We start from the raw sequence: 17,615 nt of genomic DNA on the forward strand, positions 1-17,615 counted from the left end.
CTCGTAAGATGAAACAAGTACGAAACACATATACATGTATTTTGAACGCTTTTTGAACCGGGGGTGGGCGAGGACCCAAGTTGTCGGCTCATTTCCAGTCCCGGGGGAAATAGGCAGAACCGTAGAACGCCTGAAACATGACACTTCGGTGTAGGAGGATGTTGTTTTCTGGAACTTTGAGGGCAATAAGAATGAGCTCTACTGCAGCAGCAAGTCGCAGACTTGAAGGAAAAGTTGCAGTTGTTACGGCATCTACAGAAGGGTGAGTTAAAAAGATCATGTCTTCTTTTAAGCTTGTTTATTCTGCGATGTTGAAACTACTTTTCTATTTCTATAAGTAATATTTGCACAGTCTATAAGCTAATTATAAGTTGAAATTCGAGGACAGTTTAACGTGCTGTTATCCACCTCTAGGCAGTTGACTAAACGAATGTTGAAGGAAATACTGGAATTGTGGAGATTTTAGCGAAATAAAATTTAATTTGGAGATTCACCAAATATTTATCTGTGGGCCTGGGGTGGGGTGGGTTATGTGTGGTTGAGAGGGGGAGTGGGTAGTGATGTTTCTGTTTTAACCATCGTTTAAAATTCATTCTACACATGTATTACATTCTCATTTTTGCAAAAATCACAAGTCATAGACAGCTTCTTATTTGCCACACCTGCTTCTTATTTGCCACACAACTTGTATTGTTTCCTCGAGTAACCAAACCATTTTAATTTTTTTTTGCATTTCAGTGTTAGGTTAAACATATTATTTTTTTCTTAGGATAGGGTTTGCAATTGCCAAACAGCTTGCTCGGGATGGGGCTAAAGTTATGATCAGCAGTCGTAAACAAGATAAAGTCACAGAAACTGTTGCCAAGTTGGAGAAGGAACCAGGTTGTACTGTAAAAGGTGTTGTGTGCCATGTTGCTAAACCTGAACATCGTAAGAACCTTATCAAAGAGGTAACTCTTTGTTTAATTGTGTGAAGTATTGTACGGTTTGTTTAAATTATATAATAAATATAATCCATGATCCCTTCATCCCTTCGTGTTTAGCAAAACACGGCCTGGGACTGTGTTCGGGATATGTTCGGAACGTCTTTGGAATACTTCGGATGTCCTCGGGAATCTTCGGAAATGGGTGTGTCATCTCTGGAAATCCTAGCAGTCTGAGGATAAAAATCTCATGCCTTTGACCCAGAAAAAGTTGGCAGGTATACCAGTGGGGATTAGAAATAAGTACTCCTAGTCACTTCATGCTATGAAAACTGGGAAAGGTACTGCCTGATATGGGCCTCTTGGCTCGAATGCAGACTCTTTTCCCTGTATTGTTCTATAGAATTTCCATCCTATGATGTTCGTGATTTCTTGTTCAGTATTCATTTTCAAATTCCAGAGCCCTGTCATTTATTAGTGAGATTTTTCTAAGATGTGGGAGGCTAGGGGTGGTGGCCTAATGGTTAGTGTTCTGGACTCCACATTGAGAGGTTTAGCTTCAAGCCCTGTCCAGGGTCATTGTACTGTGTTCTCATGCAAGCACACAAGGCAGTCAGAAACAGCCTGACATAAAAGTTTTGTTGGCAATGATTTGTTTCAGAAAATAACCATACCTCCTGACTGAAGGTTTGTTGATTGAACCCACCCCTCCAAACATTCTGGTTTAGCTTCATATTTTTATTTAAATATTTTGGTTTTGAGACCCTTACTGCCTCCAATAATCTCAAATCATCTTCTCAGTTTAGGGTGGGTATGGAGGGTATGGATATGGATATGGATTTCTGGAACCACATAATGTATTGAACCAATGCTGACTGCTTATAGGGAAACCAGTTTTTAAACAGTCATTTTATTTACAGCAGGTCTAACTGAGTCTAATTCCTTTCCAACAGACATTGAATCATTTTGGAGGTATTGACATCTTAGTGTCCAACGCAGCAGCAAATCCTACATTTGGATCAATTCTGGATGTATGTAAATTAAAACAAAAATTGTTTGTCCAAAACCTTACAATGCTTGATGTTATAAAGGACGAAGGATAACCCGAATAAGTTATCCTTGTGAAGGTCAGGGTGGGATTAAACTGATGATAATGGTAATGGCAACGACAACATCTGACTGAACTGAGCTACTACTGATCAATTCCTTTGCCTTTCATAACACACAGTACTTAATAGTTAACCATAAATTGACTGGTTTTTCAAGCTGACTTTATATTGCTGTATATGGCTGTGCCAATGAAATCCTATAGAAAACAATATCATCCTCGAGGTTATGTGTACAAGGCTGGAGGGGGGTTGGCATGTATATGTAGTCATAATTTATGCAGGGCCTCTGTTGATACCAGCCAAGTGCTGATTCGGCCACCCTGCCTAAATAAAGTTGACTTGACTTGACTATGAGTTCACCTGTCCTGAAAAGGCCATCCAGCCCCCCACACATCAGCAGTTTAGTTACCTGTAGCATACACAATCCAGAACATTCACTAGTTGGGAACAGATGGGAAAATATTTGGCTGTCAGTAATTTTGCATGGATTTCACTGTACTTGGTCTGATTGAGTCTTGACTTCAAGCCAAACATTGCCTATCCCACCTTTCCACTCAGTTAGTAATCTCATAATATAAGTAAAGTTTGAGTTGTTATTCTGTTATTTTAGGTTTCAGAGGAGGCCTGGGACAAGGTAAAGAGGTTTTTTTTGAAATACTTTTTCCTTCCACTCATCTGAAGCATCATTGTTGCCACGTTGTGATTTACATTTTGATTGAGAAGAGAAGAAACTTTGGACCAGGATACCTTATTTTCACCTGCATACTAACTAAAAGCTATCTACGGCTTCATAAAATTTTCATGCGAGTGAAGCTTGTTATTGGAGTATGTTGTTTTTAATCTGTTTTTGTTAATTAAATTACAGATATTTGATGTTAATTTGAAATCAGCCTTTCTTCTGGCTAAGGATGTAATTTCACTGATGGAGAAAAGAGGGTTTGAAATCACTTCTTTACATTATATCTAGCCAGAGAATTTAACACTAAATTTAAATTTGTAGCGAAAACAGGTAGAACTTAAATGTGCAATGAAGATTGTGATCCGTTTTTTGTGTTTTTGAATTTGTGTTAACCTGCCTGTTTCAGGGGAGGATCTGTGGTATTTGTTTCATCAATAGGTGGTCTTCAACCGTCAATGCAGGTAAATTTGATCACTTATAATATTATCTGTATATGGCAGCCTGGGTAATCATTTGAATTTTATTTTACATTTGAAATATTTGTTTCAGCATTCAAGAGATCTTTTGTTTTGCTCCAATTTTCTTACTTTTGTGCAGGGGTTTTGGAAAATTCTGATGTGGCTGAGTGGTTATAAAAAATAGGAAACATAGAACATAATTTCTGGTGTTGTTAATCTTATCTTTATTCAGCATGTGCACCCCTTTTCTTATCCTATGCATTCTGCTTTTCTGTCATGTTGCATAGGCTCAACGCTTTTAAACTTATTTGCAACAGATGTTTACACAGTTCTGTGACTAACGCTATGACATCAGTATCATGATGATATTTTTGCCTGTGACAAGAAATGTTTATGTAGGCTAGTGATCATTTCATATTACAAACATGAGTTTCAATGTTTTGTGGCATGTAGGTGCTAAAACTGAACACTTGTTCCTTGTGAATTGACTTTTCACCCTTTTTTCAGGGTGATGGCAGGGGTGCAGTGTCAGATTTGGTTTTAAGTGGGAAACCTGAATCAACTTGTGTCAGTCTCTTATTAGGTTTTTCTTTTGGTTTTAGGGCCTAGGTGCTTACTCCATCAGCAAGACAGCTCTACTAGGTTTGACAAAGGTTTTATCCAATGAATGTGCTCATATGGGGGTCAGGGTGAACTGTGTGGCACCTGGCATCATCAAGACAAGATTCAGTGAAGCAGTAAGTAAAAAGGAACATTGACCCTGTAAAATAGTAACAACTTATTACAGTACTGAAGGTTACATTTTCCCCAAAGCATTAACTATTTAATTACCGGTACTTTAATTTTTTTAGTTTTATGTGTGAAATTTTATTCATTGACTTTCACAAATAATTAATTAATTTCCATGCTGTTCTAAGTTGGATGTCTTCTTTTATTTCAGCTTTGGAAAAATGAAGCATTACAGGAACAAGCACTCACTCATATTCCAATGAGAAGGTGAGAGCCTACTTTCAACCACCAAATGTTACATTATATAATATTATATTACTGACAGTGTTACTGAACTTCAATGAACAATCATCTCTCTAAGGAACTATGGTAAATTGTTATTGCGGTTTTCAGTGATATGTGAACTCTGAAATTCAAATTCCAACTAACAATTGCTTTGTTTGTTGCCATCAATCATAACTATTGTGACAGCCAACCAATCATGAAAAACAGAAACAAACAAAATGGATCAAAATATTCTCCAATCACAACTGATAGTGACCTTTTGACCTGGTTGAAGCGAACCTCTGTTTCTCCAGAGGGCCACTAAGATGATTGACAGCAGCAAAAAGAGTAAACCGTTGGTTATTAAAGGATTGAATTTCAGAGTTCGCATATCACTGAAAACCGCAATAACGTATGACTGTCCCAATGATCACAATTTCTTCAATTTTGTTCCTGCCATAAATAATTGTGCATTTTTTTGAAATTCTTTCAGGCTGGGAGAGTCAGAAGACATTGGTGGAGCAGTGTCGTTCCTTTCATCTGATGAAGCATCGTATATCACTGGGGAAACATTAGTTATTGCTGGAGGAATGCAATCACGACTGTGACTGACTGAAGCTAATAGAACAGAGGAACATACAGTGTCTTCTTTGCACTGACACTTTAATATCACTATCTTCAAAAGATTTTAGTTGTTTTTAACTTGCGAGTGAAAAAATACATGTAAATTATATATGATTCTGTACTTTATTGGTGTCTTTACTAAACTGCGTTATTGATCAACACTCCATCACGACCCATCCTCAGTGACAATGATCACATGCTTCAGAGTTGATTTAACCTGTTACAGAGTACAAATTAGACTGAAATGGATTAAATATTTTACTTAACATGTTGCAGTGTGCCTACTTTTAGTTAGCTAATTTTTACATTTTTTTGTGAGCTTTAAACACAAGTACACTAAAGAGGGGCCCAAAAAGGTGAAATGGGAACCTGGGATTTGGGTAAATGTTCACTATGGATGGTGAATGGTCCTTCAAAAAATGCACGTCTCCAAAAAATTTGGCCAAATTTCAGGGGTCTTGTCGTCTTAAATTTTTCTTTGATGCCTTCTAGGAGACTTATTTCTTTTGCAAGGCTAAAAAGGTCTTGGGCTAGCAGAAAAGATATCAGTCTCGCCGTCTCACAAATTCCTATTCGACACCCCTTTCACTGTGAAAATGAGATTTGGGTCACAGGGACTGGAAGTCACAAGCAAATAAACAATAGAACTGGGACTGGGATTTGGAAAGTTGGAAAAAAACAATAGGCTGGGAAATGGGATTTGGGCAAAATTTGGGCTGGAAAATGGGATTTTATACCCCGCCCCCCACCCCCTCTTCAGGACCCTCTGTCGCGTTCCCAGCACGGCAGACACGGGGTGTAGCGTAATTGGGTTCGCCAGGTCAACCACAGTGATGTACAGGACGGACAGTAGACTCTAAAACACGTTAATTCCACTTATTCGGGATTCAGGCTAGCCGACTTGTTACAACACTTGCGGTAAAAACTAAAAAGAAAAGCACGATTGTCTAAGCTAAAGAAACGAGCTAAATACAATTTGACAACAGAAAGCACGACAAAAACTAATATAAACTAACGATCGTGACTTACGTCTGATCTTGACTCCGGGGGTGAGAAAACTCCAAGTTGTAAAAAACTCCGAAAGACTCCTATAAAACTCCTCTTTACTCCAGGGACAACTCCTTAAACTGAAATGTTCGCGTGGAAAAAGACCTAATAAACTTCTATGACGTAAAGGAAACTAAATTGAAACAACTCTGTGCGGCTAGCCAAAAAAGGATAATTTAAAATCACGCAATCAAAACGAAACAAAGCTACATTTTAAGAAAACAAAAAGGTAATTGAATGTTTCTAACGGGTTCTAAGCGTTCTTTGTACAGCAACATGACACCCTCACTAAAGTTCAATGTGAAAGTTCACCCAACCATTGCTCTCTTTCGTCCCCGCATTTTTACTTGTGAAGAAACACAGCAAAGGACAAAGTTCTTACCAGGTCAACACTCTGAAATCTGCATGATCATGATCACGTGTCATCTTTACTGTCACGAAATCAGGTCACGAAGTCGGTCACGAAATATTCTGCAAATCTGTCACACTTACAGGGGTACGGTCGGGAACACAGAAAATTGTGTCCCCCCAGTGAAGCTATTTGGCAGTCTAAATATCGACAAACGTTGTCAGGCTGTTTTCGAGAGCTCTCGTTATGTCATTTCCTAATACTTCGTAAGATGGAACGAGTACTAAACGCAAGTACGTTTGAACGGGGATGGGTGAGGGCCAAAGTTGTTGGCTCATTTCCAGTCCCGCGAGGAAAACGGCAGAACCGGAGAACGCCTGGAACATGACCCTTCGGTGTTGGAGGATGTTGTTTTCTGGAACTTTAAGGGCAATATAAAGAATGAGCTCTACTGCAGCGGCAAGTCGCAGACTAGAAGGAAAAGTTGCAGTTGTTACGGCATCTACAGAAGGGTGAGTTAAAAAGATCATGTATTCTTTTGTGCTTGTGTATTCGATGAATGCGATGTTGAAACTATATTTTTCTATTTCTAATATTTGCACAGTCTATAAGCTTAAATAAGTTAAAATTCGAGGACGGTTTAACGTGCCATTATCCACCTCTAGGCAGTTGACTAAACGTATATTTAAGGAAGTGCTGGAATTGCGGAGATTTTAACAAAATAAAATTTAATTTGGAGATTCACCAAATATTTATCTGTGGGCCTGGGGTGGGGCGTGGGGGGGGGGGTCGTGGGTGTTTTTAGAAGTGGCTGGGGGGGGGGGGTAGTGATGATTCTCTATACAGTTCCTAATTTGCCACCCCTGCTCAAACAAACTGTATTTTTTCATGAGTAACCAAACCATTTTAATTTATTTTCCTTCTTAGTGTTAATATGTAAAACATTATTTTTTCTTAGGATCGGGTTTGCAATTGCCAAACAGCTTGCTCGGGATGGGGCTAAAGTTATGATCAGCAGTCGTAAACAAGACAAAGTTACTGACACAGTTGCCAAGTTGGAGGAACCAGGTTGTACTGTGAAAGGTGTTGTGTGCCATGTTGCAAAACCTGAACATCGTAAGAACCTTATCAAGGAGGTCAGTCTTTGTTTAGTTGTGTGAGATGTAGTAATGGTTTGTTTTGATATAATTTAAATACAGTGGCAGATCTGGACCTTCAGGTAATTATAAGTTAATTAGTGGGGTCCCTGAACATCCAGACCCTGGAAAAAGAGGGGGGCCCACTCTCAAAAAATTAATTTTTCTCAACCCTTTGGACCTCAGTTTGGCCTAACGATAAGGTGAGGGCCCGGGCCCCCCTGCCCCCTCTCCTAGATCCACCACTTTCTCAAAACATTTTCTCAAATTCTACTGCTCTAGTTAGATGTCTGTGTCATTTGTGGGCGGCATGGTGGCGTAATGGTTAGTTCACTGGACTCCAGATCAAGCAGTCCAGGTTCAGGCCCTGGCTCAGGGGCACTGTATTGTGTTCTTGGGCAAGACACTTAACTCTCAGTAAGTGGCTCTATCCACCCAGTTGTATAAATGGGTACCAGCAAATTCACTGCTGGGAGTAACCCTGTGATGAACTAGTATCCTATATCCCATCCAGGGAGGAGAAGAAATACCCCTAGTCACTTCATGCACTGTGAAAACTGGGATAACCTACGGCCTGATATGGACCTCTTGGCTCGAATAGACTTTTCCCTTTGTGTTGTTCTTTACATCTCCACGCCTATAGAGCGGTTTTCACTTGAGTGTCGAAAGTAAATTGCTTTTGCTTTGGTTTTGCATTACTACGCTTAGTGATTGGCTTAAAAATCTCGTGCCACTTTCTCAGCCAATCAGGAGTAAAACCAAAACCAATCGTGATTAAGCTCGCGCACGTTTTCCCGCGCTTCATACCAGCTACATGTATTTGCTTCGTGTTTTGATTGGTTCACTGGATTGTCTATGTCCTTTGTGATTGGCCAGAGTAATTACTTTGGTTTTGGTTTTACGACACTCAATTGAAAACTGCCTAATATTCATGATTTCGCGTTCAGTGTTCATCTTCAAGTCCCAAAGCCCTGTCATTTAATTTATTAGTGAGATTGTGGGAGGCTAGCTAAGGGTGGTGGTCTTATGGTTAGTGCTTTGGACTCCATATTGAGAGCTTCAGCTTCAAGCCTGTCCAGGGTCATTGTGCTGTGTTCTCACGCAAGCACGCAAGGCAGTCAGAAACAGCCTGAGATAAAAGTTTTGTTGGCAATGACTTGTTTCAGAAAATAACCATTGATACCTCCCGACTGAAGGTTTTTTGATTGAAACCCCCCCCCCCCCACCCCTCCAAAAATTCCGGTTTCGCTTCATATTTTTATTTAAATATTTTGGTTTTGAGACCCTCACTGCCTCCAAATCTCTAATCATCTTCTTTAGGGTGGGTATGGATATGGATATGGATTTCTGGAACCACATAATTTATTGAACTATAATGCTGTACATACAGCAGGTCTAACTGAACCTAATTCCTATCCACAGACATTAAATCATTTTGGAGGTATTGACATCTTAGTGTCCAACGCAGCAGCAAATCCTACATTTGGATCAATTCTGGAGGTACTGCATGTAAATTAAAAACAAAACTTGTTTGTCAAAGAATGTCCTTGTGAAGGTGGGAGAGAGTAAACTAACGATAATGGTAATGGCAGTGACAACAACTGAACTTCTACTGATGCCTTTCATAACACACAGCAATAGTTAACTGCAAATTGACTTGTTTTTCAGGCTGACTTTATATTGCTGTATGTGGCTGTGCCAATGAAACCCTATTGAAAACCATACCGTCCTCAAGTGTATACGTGTACAAGACTGGACAGCCTGTCCTGAAAAGGCCATCCAGCCCCACATACATCAGCAGTTTAGTTACATGTAGCATACACAATTCGGAACATTCACAAAGACATTTTCACAACTTTCCAACAAAATCAAGCTGATGGTGGGATAATAAGATGCTTCGGAACAGATGGAAAAATATTTGGCTGTCAGTGATTTTGCATGGATTTCACTGTACTTAGTCTGATTGAGTTGTGACTTCAAGCCAAACATTGCCTATCCCACCTTTCCACTCAGTTAGTAATCTCATAATATAATTAAATTTTGACTTGTTATTCTGTTATTTTAGGTTTCAGAGGAGGCCTGGGACAAGGTAAATAGGTTTCCTTTTGGAATACTTTTTTCTTCTACTCATCTGAAGCATCATTGTTGCCACTTTGTGATTTTTTATTTGATGTAATATTTATATCAAACATGAGTGACAGTGTTTCATCGGGATATCCAAACACTGAGAAGAGAGTTGAAAATACAACACACAATGAAGTATTTTTGATGTAATATATCAAACACGAGACAGCGTTTTTCATCACATTTCCAAACACAGAGAAGAGAGTTGAAACAACGACGCGCAGCAGAGTATTTTTGACGAACTTCGAGGTGTTTTGAAATGTGATGAAACACTCTGTCGAGTGGTTGATATATCTTCTCAATCAAAACTAAAACTACAACGAAAACGGAAAAATAAAATCGTCAAAATCTATGCTAATTAAGATCAGATTTCCAAACTCCGTCACGGTTCTGATTTCCTTTGTTTTAACTAGATGAATTATTAATGAGTTTGAGAAGAAATTTGAGTTGTTTGGATAGCCGATGAAACACTGTTTCAAGTGTTTGATATATCTTCTAAATCAAAACAGAAATTACGGAGTAAATGGACAAATAAAATTGTAAAAATCTGTGTCAATTCAGACCGGGTGTCCAAACCTCTGTCACGATTACAATTTTCTTTGTTTTAACTTGATGAATTATTAATGAGTTTGAGAATGAGACAAGTAGAAACCTTGAACCAAGGTACCTAATTTTCACCCGCATACTTAAAGCTATATACTTTCAATTGTAAAATGTTCATGCGAGTGAAGTATGTTATTGGAGTATGTTTGTTTTTAATTTGTTTTTGTTAATTAAATTACAGATATTTGATGTTAATTTGAAATCAGCCTTTCTTCTGGCAAAGGATGTAATTCCACTGATGGAGAAAAGAGGGTTTGAAATCACTTCTTTATATTATATCTAGCCAGAGAATTTAACACTAAATTTAAAATTGTAGCGAAAACAGGTAGAACTTAAATGTGCAATGAAGATTGTGATTATATTCTTGTGTTTTTGTTTTGTGTTAACCTGCCTGTTTCAGGGGAGGATCTGTGGTGTTTGTTTCATCAATAGGTGGTTTTCAACCTATGCAGGTAAATATGATCACTTATAATACTAATAATCTGTATATGGCAGCCTGGGTATTCATTTGAATTTAATTTTTATTTTACATTTGAAATATTTGTTTCAGCGTTCAAGAGATCTTTTGTTTTGCTCCAATTTTCTTACTTTTGTGCAGGGGTTTTGGAAAATTCTGATGTGGCTGAGTGGTTAAAAAAATAGGAAACATTAGAACACAATTCCTGGTGTATGTTATTCTTATCTTTTTTCACGATCAGCATGTGCACCCCTTATCTCATCCTATGCATTCTGCTTCTCTGTCATGTTGCATAGGCTCAACGTTTTTAAACTTAATTGCAACAGATGTTTACACAGTTCTGTTCTTAATGCTATGACATCAGTATGACTTTCTGCCTGTGATGAGAAATGTTTATACAGGCCAGTGATCATTACAAATATGAGTTTCAATGTTTTTGCAGCACATACTATTACATGTATGTGTTGGAGCTAAAACTAAACACTTGTTCTTTGTGAATTGACTTTTCATATTTTTTTCCAGGGTGATGGCAGGGGTGGGGTGTTATTTGAAAAAGGTTTTTCAGATTTACTGAAACCTGAATCAGTTTGTGCCAGTTTCTTATTAAGTTTTTTTTTTGATGTTAGGGCCTAGGTGCTTACTCCATAAGTAAGACAGCTCTACTAGGTTTGACAAAGGTTTTATCCAATGAATGTGCTCATATGGGGGTCAGGGTGAACTGCGTGGCACCTGGTTTAATCAAGACAAGATTCAGTCAAGCAGTAAGTAAAAATGAAAAGTATTTATTTTGTTAAAACAACTATTCACCGAAGTGGAGGTGGCTAGTGGTGGATATTTACCGAGCCAAATAGCAAAGGATATCCGGGGTTTGACTGAGTAGCCAATAAACACGCTCCAGAAATGCTATCTACTGTTTTAGTATATACTAAATGACATTATTACAGTACTGAAGGTTAAATTTTATTCCCAGAAACACTTACTTGATATACATTAATTTCCATGCTGTTCTAATTCAGGATGTTTTCTTTTATTTTAGATTTGGAAAAATGAAGCATTACAGGAACAATTACTCACTCGTATTCCAATGAGAAGGCAAGAGCCTACTTATAAACATTATAACAATTACAGTGTTCAACCCTCCAAGTTTATTTTTTTCCTAAGTGGCCATTTGGCCACCAACTGCTCAAGTGTGGTTGCAGTGAAAAATTTTAGTCACTAAATTAAGCTCGCGCTTCCAATTCTTCTTCTCAATTTTAGTCGCCAGGTTGGTGACCTCCATTCCAATTTAGTCGCCAGCTTCAAAATTTTAGTCACCATGGTGACTAAAATGGTCTTAACTTGGAGGGTTGGTGTTACTGAACTTCAATGAATTCTGCATTTTTTATGATTCTTTCAGGTTAGGAGAGTCAGAAGATATTGGTGGAGCAGTGTCATTCCTTTCATCTGATGAAGCATCTTATATCACAGGGGAAACATTAGTTATTGCTGGAGGAGTGCAATCACGACTGTGACTTGGAACTGTAACAGAGGAATGTACTGTGTCTTCTCCGCACTGACGCTTAAATATCACTATCTTCAAAAGATTTTAGTTGTTTTTAACTTGCGAGTGAAAAAATACACATAAATTATATATGATTCTGTACTTTATTGCTGGTTTTCTCTGTCACACAATCAAAAAATAAATTCGAAATCATTCAACTAAAGAAGCTTTGAAAATAGATAAACAATTTCTCCAAGTTTCTGGTCTGTGCAGTGTACCGTTTGCGAGTTATTTGCCGAACCTTTTCACGTAAATTTATAAAGCTTAGTATGGAGATGCCATAACTGTGTACTGCCGAGGGACACACATATGGCCGCCGTGATGTCAGAGAAACCATCTCAGGAACTCAATTCTGTTTACAACAGCGGCAATCTCTGGCTCATGAGCTAGTGCAGTTTCACATAAACACCACTTATTATATCTGAAATGTTCAATATGCTGAAAATGGAAAGGAAAGGCCTTTTTCAAACAAAACAGCTTTGTCACAGCACTCAGCTTGATGTCACAAATGACGGAGAACTCAAATATTCAAAATGCTCTGTTTTAAAAACAAATGACACTATCGATCTGGAAATTTGCAAAAAGATATTTTTTAGTTTATCTTACGTCTAATGACAACGAAAATTTAGTAGGCCCAGTGAATTTTGATTTCAGAATTTTATGACGTAACATGAAAATCAAGAATTGGTGTCTTTACTTAACTGCCTAATTGATTAACACTCCCTCATGACCCATCCTCAGTGAAAGTGATCATGTGCTACAGAGTAATTAGACTGAAATGGATTAAAGATTTTACTTAACATGTTGCAGTGTGTGGATTGCCAAACTTTTAGTTATCTAGTTAATTTTTACATTTTTTTGTGAGCTTCAAACACAAGTAGACTAAAGAGTGGCCTGAAAAGGTGAAATGGAACCTGGGATTTGGGGAAATATTCACTGGGGAAATGGGATTTGGATCACTGGGCTGGGAATCCCAAACAAATAAACAATAGAACTGGGAATGGGATTTGGAAAATTTGAAAAAACAATAGGCTGGGAAATGGTATTTGGGAAAAATTTGGGCTGGGAAATGTGATTTTATACTACCCTCCCCCCTCCCCCCCCTTCAGGACCCTCACTAAAGTTCAATGTGAAAGTTCACCCAACCATTGTTCTCTTTCTTCCTCGCATTCTTACTTCATCCAATTTCTTTATGATTTCCTCAGCCTTGTTTGCTTTCTTTCTGTAACTTTCCAAAATAATCTTGAATAAATGTTCTGTGTTCGGATGGGTGCTAAGGAATGCCCTTTCCAACACGTAAAGATCGACGCCTTTATCTTCCGTCAGCAGTGATATAAAGCTCAGACCAAAGTCAATCAAAATGATGTTTTCATAGCCCTCCTTTATCAAGATGTTTGAAGTGGTCAAGTCGCCATGAATGCAATCCACGTTATGCATGGCTGCCAGCGAAGAGCCGATCTTCTCTGCAAGAATTTGTAAACTTTTCTCGGATTCTTCAGACGGGGCATTCAAGAGATTGTTGATGTGATCTCTGGTTGTCACACAGTTTTCTATCTCTTCCATGTAAATGCAGTGAGTACTGTAATCGACAAAGTAGACAGCGGGGGTACAAATCCCTGCTTTCCTGCATCGAAGCATCGATCGGACCTCTTGAGTGGTCCTTCGATGTGTCAGCTTTTCATCAAGAGAGGCATGCCTGTAGGATTTCGAAAATCTTTCCTTTACTATGGTCTTCTTTTTGTAGAACTCCGTTTTGTAGACACGTGCTTCGGCGCCTTGTTTTAGCAAGTTCCATTTTGTGGAATCTTCCATTGCACACGCCATTTTGAAAAGTTAACCGAGCCGGCGCACAGCGCGGTGAGCGTTTGCTCGTAGAGCGCATGCACAGTACGCACTGATCGTCGCCATCTTTGTTGCTTCGTATTGGTGGTTCTCGTTTTAGAAGTATAAAGTAAGGTAATGGTACTCGTTATTTCCGTGTTTAATTGCGAAGTATAACATTAATTACTATTGCTTTTTAATCCTTTGATTGAATTATCTTAGAACATCAAGATGTCTGGTTTATACGCGAGGTTCAAGAGTTACGCTTCACGGACTGGGCCTTACTTCTACGATTTGAGATTCCTGATTGCCGGCTTCTGTGTCACCGGTTATGGAGTACTAAAGATTGTCAACGCTGGAAAAAGTAAAAGTAAGTTGTTGGCTAAATTGGACAAAATCCCACAGTTAAGTTATAGATCTTCGGTTCGGTTTTTCGAGAGACACTTTCGCGGTGTTGAAATATCCGCCATGTTGGGGACTGGGGAGGGGGATACTCCATTCTAGCAATAGGTCCGCTATAGAAGTAGGCAAGGATGTGCTGCTGGATGGGGTGGCGTTTCAGTTAAAGACAAGTCAAGCAATTTACCTATTTTATATGGAATATTGTTATTAGTGTATACTTAGACAGTGGATAGCGTTTTTGGCACACGCTGATTGGCTACTCTAACTCTGAATATACTTTGCTATTCACCTCTGAGCAACTGGCGATCTTTTCGGGCTATTATCTCACTGTTTGAGTATATACTAAAACAACTATTCACTGTAGTGTCGGTGGCTAATGGTGGATATTTACCTTGCTGCTTTGTGGCTCGGTAAATATCCACCACTAGCCACCTCCACTTTGGTAAATAGTTGTTAACTATTTTGGTAAAAATTTTTATTATTATTATTATTTTTTTACCCAATAATGAAACAAATCTCCACTAAAATGGTTAACTATTGACATGGGAATTTCACATGGAATGAAAATTAAATGAAAAATTGGTCCATGATTCAGGGTCCACCCCCCCCCCCCCCCACCCCCAACTTCCAGACCCTGTTACAATTTTAATAAAGTGACCAAGGTAGGATTAATAATTGGCCACTGAAAGGACTACATTCTTCTTTTGCAACACTTTCAAGTGGTATACTTTGGAACATCCCAAAATACACACAAAGAAATGGTCTCAAATCGTCTCAAAATACACATAAATCAATTTATCTCATTACATGATTAACACTAGTTATGCAACGCTTTCGAGTGGTATACTATGGAATATCCCACAAGTCACTTGTATTTTCTCGGTATACACACGAGCCTTTAGGCGAGTGTGTATGCCAAGAAAATACAAGTGACAAGTGGGATATTCCATAGTATACCACGAGAAAGTGTTGTGTAACTATTTTATACCATGCCATAGAAAATACGCTTACTAAATTCCGTCGAGAATACAGTCGCAGCGCACTATGGGAAGGTTGGGTTGAATACCGTTGAATATACAACGGCTTTCCTGTATTCTGATTGGCTGTATTTTCTATGGCATGGTATAAATAAGTGTATAGATATAAACTCATTAGTTTCCTGTAAATGCTACCAGTTATGATAATAAAGCTATTTTAACTCAGTGGGTGTTTGAATGAAATGTTTTGAAGTTTAAACAGGAATTATTTATGGGGAAATATGCATGCGATGTTATTAGGGCGATCAGTGTTTGACATAATAAAAAATAATTTTGGTTTGTATCTGATCTTAAAATCGGTTTAAAAAGGGTGGTAAAAAACGTATAAAACTGAATTTTCGGTAACTCTCTGTTACCTTCATCAGAGTTAAAATTGGTTCAGTTTTTTTTTGCATAATAAGTTTTTATACACTGCCGGTCTCTAGGGATGTTCCCAATGTTAAATAAACTTGTGGGAAATGCACATGCTCATTCACACAGTTAATGTCCTGGATATAATGTAGCACTTCTAGGAATAGGCGTTGTTGCCTATTGTTAACATTTCTTTCTAAAATTTCTACATAATCCGGATGAATGTCATGGTCTGTTGTTTCCGCGTGAAATCTTATTGCGCTTTCGTTATTAGATCTTGTGCCAGGCTTGTGCTCTGCGCTGCGCGAATTCCATGATATTTTGCTCTCTCCCACATAGGCAAAATCACATGTTTTGCATTTGACTTTGTACACAATTCCCTTGTTCTGATTTGTGGTGGGGCGGCCTTTTGGTTTCTTAAAGATACTGCCCAATGTTTTAACAGGCTTGAAAGTGGTTTTTATGTTTTCTTTATAAAGCACATGTCGAACTTTCTCGGAAACACCCTTTATGTAAGGGATTGAAGCGTAACCCCTTGGACTCTCTTGACTTTCTTGGTTTTCTGGCCAACAAACAGATTCAGATTTCAGATTTTTTATTATTATTTGCACAATTTACAAATCTTGCACCAATTAAATTATAACATCAACTAGGAAAATATAGAAATGAAAGAAAGAAAATGTACAACAAAACCAAATTGAGATGTGCTTAGTGACCAAAGTAGCTTAAGCTTTTGAGTTGGTCACTGACATATACAAAAAAACTGACGTGACATATCTTATTACAAAAAATGGATAGGAAAAAAGTGCAGAGTGAATGTCAAATATCCTTGGAAAATTAATAGATGAAAACAATAAACATATTAAAGGATAATAAATAGTAGGTAAGATTATTCAGAAGAGTAAGATTGGGTGTTGCTTGTAAAAGGGAGTGTAAGACAGTTTTTAGATCTTTTGGAACAGTTTCCCAAAGTTTGAAACTGACAACTTGTTTTCTCATTTCAGAGGCAATTGAACATAAAGGTAAGTCAGAGAACAGAATTTCCAGTTGAGCCCTGACAGGGACATTTAGTGGTAATTATAGGCATTATTAAAAAAAAAAAAAAAAAACAGTACAGGACCCTTTCATGAATTAGTCAGGCAGCGGTCATCAAACATTAGTGAACATTCTACACCATTAGGGTAGGAGAGCTTTATCACCATGAAAGCAATAATGTAATAAGTTTAAAAATTTTGATTTAGGTCGCTTAGATTTTCTTGGTCATTATTTTTACCTAAGAAAAACTTTATTGTTTTGCTTTCTCACACGAACTGTGTGCTGCACATTTTGGAAGTTTGTCATCAGAAAAAATCAGTGTTGCTTGTCCGTCGGGCAACTTGTGATCAAAAGACACTAGCCCGACCAAACATTCCAGTAGCCCCGGCTATCGGACAACGCTTTTGTTGCGCCTGCACTTGCTCTTGCAGTGCAGATGTACAAATGGGTGGGTAACATCTGTCATATTAATGATTAAACATTCTTTTTTTTAGGTCATCATTGATGTTTGAAGATTGGATACAAAGCAATACAACATTGATTCTTCGATGAAGATGCCATATTTAATATTGAAGGAATTTGTGTGGTGTATGTTTGCTGGTGTGAAGAAAAAAAAAATTAAAACTGACATGGTTATGATCTTGTGAACTCCTATTGCTTTGTATTCGGACTTGTGATTACATTGTTGTTATTGAAATTAAAAATGGTTCTTGTCTTTGTAATGTTGGCTTTTATTCTCTATGTAAATTCTCACAGTCCAGCTTCTATTTTCTTTCAAGGCACATTGCCTCCCCCACCCTCCACCCCCTGCCTCCCCAACCGGCTCAGGGCATACTCCCCAAAAAGGTTTTATTGTTTGTGCATCCTGCTTTTTTGGACCCTGTGTAATAAATAATAATACAATAAAAATAAATAACACATTTTTAG

The 17,615-nt window shown here is 38.1% G+C and overlaps 2 protein-coding genes and 1 long non-coding RNA gene across 6 annotated transcripts; 2 read left to right on the top strand and 1 right to left on the bottom strand.

Moving 5' to 3' along the window:
- Positions 1–104: 104 nt before the first annotated feature.
- On the top strand, positions 105–12,210 carry LOC144649588 (dehydrogenase/reductase SDR family member 4-like). 3 transcript variants are annotated; one of them, XM_078509108.1, is made up of 9 exons: positions 105–262; positions 770–950; positions 1,877–1,954; positions 2,643–2,666; positions 2,898–2,968; positions 3,118–3,172; positions 3,772–3,906; positions 4,110–4,165; positions 11,899–12,158. In XM_078509108.1, the coding sequence occupies exons 1-9, from the start codon at positions 138–140 to the stop codon at positions 12,011–12,013; spliced, it is 840 nt and encodes a 279-aa protein (XP_078365234.1). In that variant the 5' UTR covers positions 105–137; the 3' UTR covers positions 12,014–12,158. The 3 variants fall into 3 exon arrangements, with proteins under 3 accessions (XP_078365234.1, XP_078365233.1, XP_078365235.1); XM_078509107.1 differs by lacking the exon at positions 11,899–12,158 and adding an exon at positions 4,656–5,057; XM_078509109.1 differs by lacking the exons at positions 105–262; positions 770–950; positions 1,877–1,954; ... (3 more) ...; positions 3,772–3,906; positions 4,110–4,165 and adding exons at positions 6,373–6,694; positions 7,141–7,318; positions 8,741–8,818; ... (3 more) ...; positions 11,129–11,263; positions 11,539–11,594 and having other exon boundaries at positions 11,899–12,210.
- Positions 12,211–12,221: 11 nt separating this feature from the next.
- On the bottom strand, positions 12,222–13,876 carry LOC144649591 (EKC/KEOPS complex subunit TP53RK-like). The gene is made up of 2 exons (XM_078509113.1): positions 12,563–13,876; positions 12,222–12,387 (listed from the first exon to the last, which is right to left on the bottom strand). The coding sequence occupies exon 1, from the start codon at positions 13,864–13,866 to the stop codon at positions 13,180–13,182; it is 687 nt and encodes a 228-aa protein (XP_078365239.1). The 5' UTR covers positions 13,867–13,876; the 3' UTR covers positions 12,222–12,387; positions 12,563–13,179.
- A 2-nt stretch (positions 13,877–13,878) lies between these two features.
- LOC144649593 (uncharacterized) lies at positions 13,879–17,410 on the top strand. Of its 2 annotated transcripts, none has more exons than XR_013569916.1 (4): positions 13,879–13,998; positions 14,086–14,233; positions 16,658–16,675; positions 17,183–17,410. It is a non-coding gene; the product is annotated as an uncharacterized LOC144649593 (long non-coding RNA). The 2 variants fall into 2 exon arrangements; XR_013569917.1 differs by having other exon boundaries at positions 13,921–13,993.
- The last annotated feature ends 205 nt before the right edge of the window (positions 17,411–17,615 follow it).

The sequence above is a fragment of the Oculina patagonica genome, chromosome 4 (assembly GCF_052425735.1).
Source record: "Oculina patagonica isolate OP01 chromosome 4, crgOcupat, whole genome shotgun sequence".
Taxonomy (NCBI): Eukaryota; Metazoa; Cnidaria; class Anthozoa; order Scleractinia; family Oculinidae; genus Oculina; species Oculina patagonica.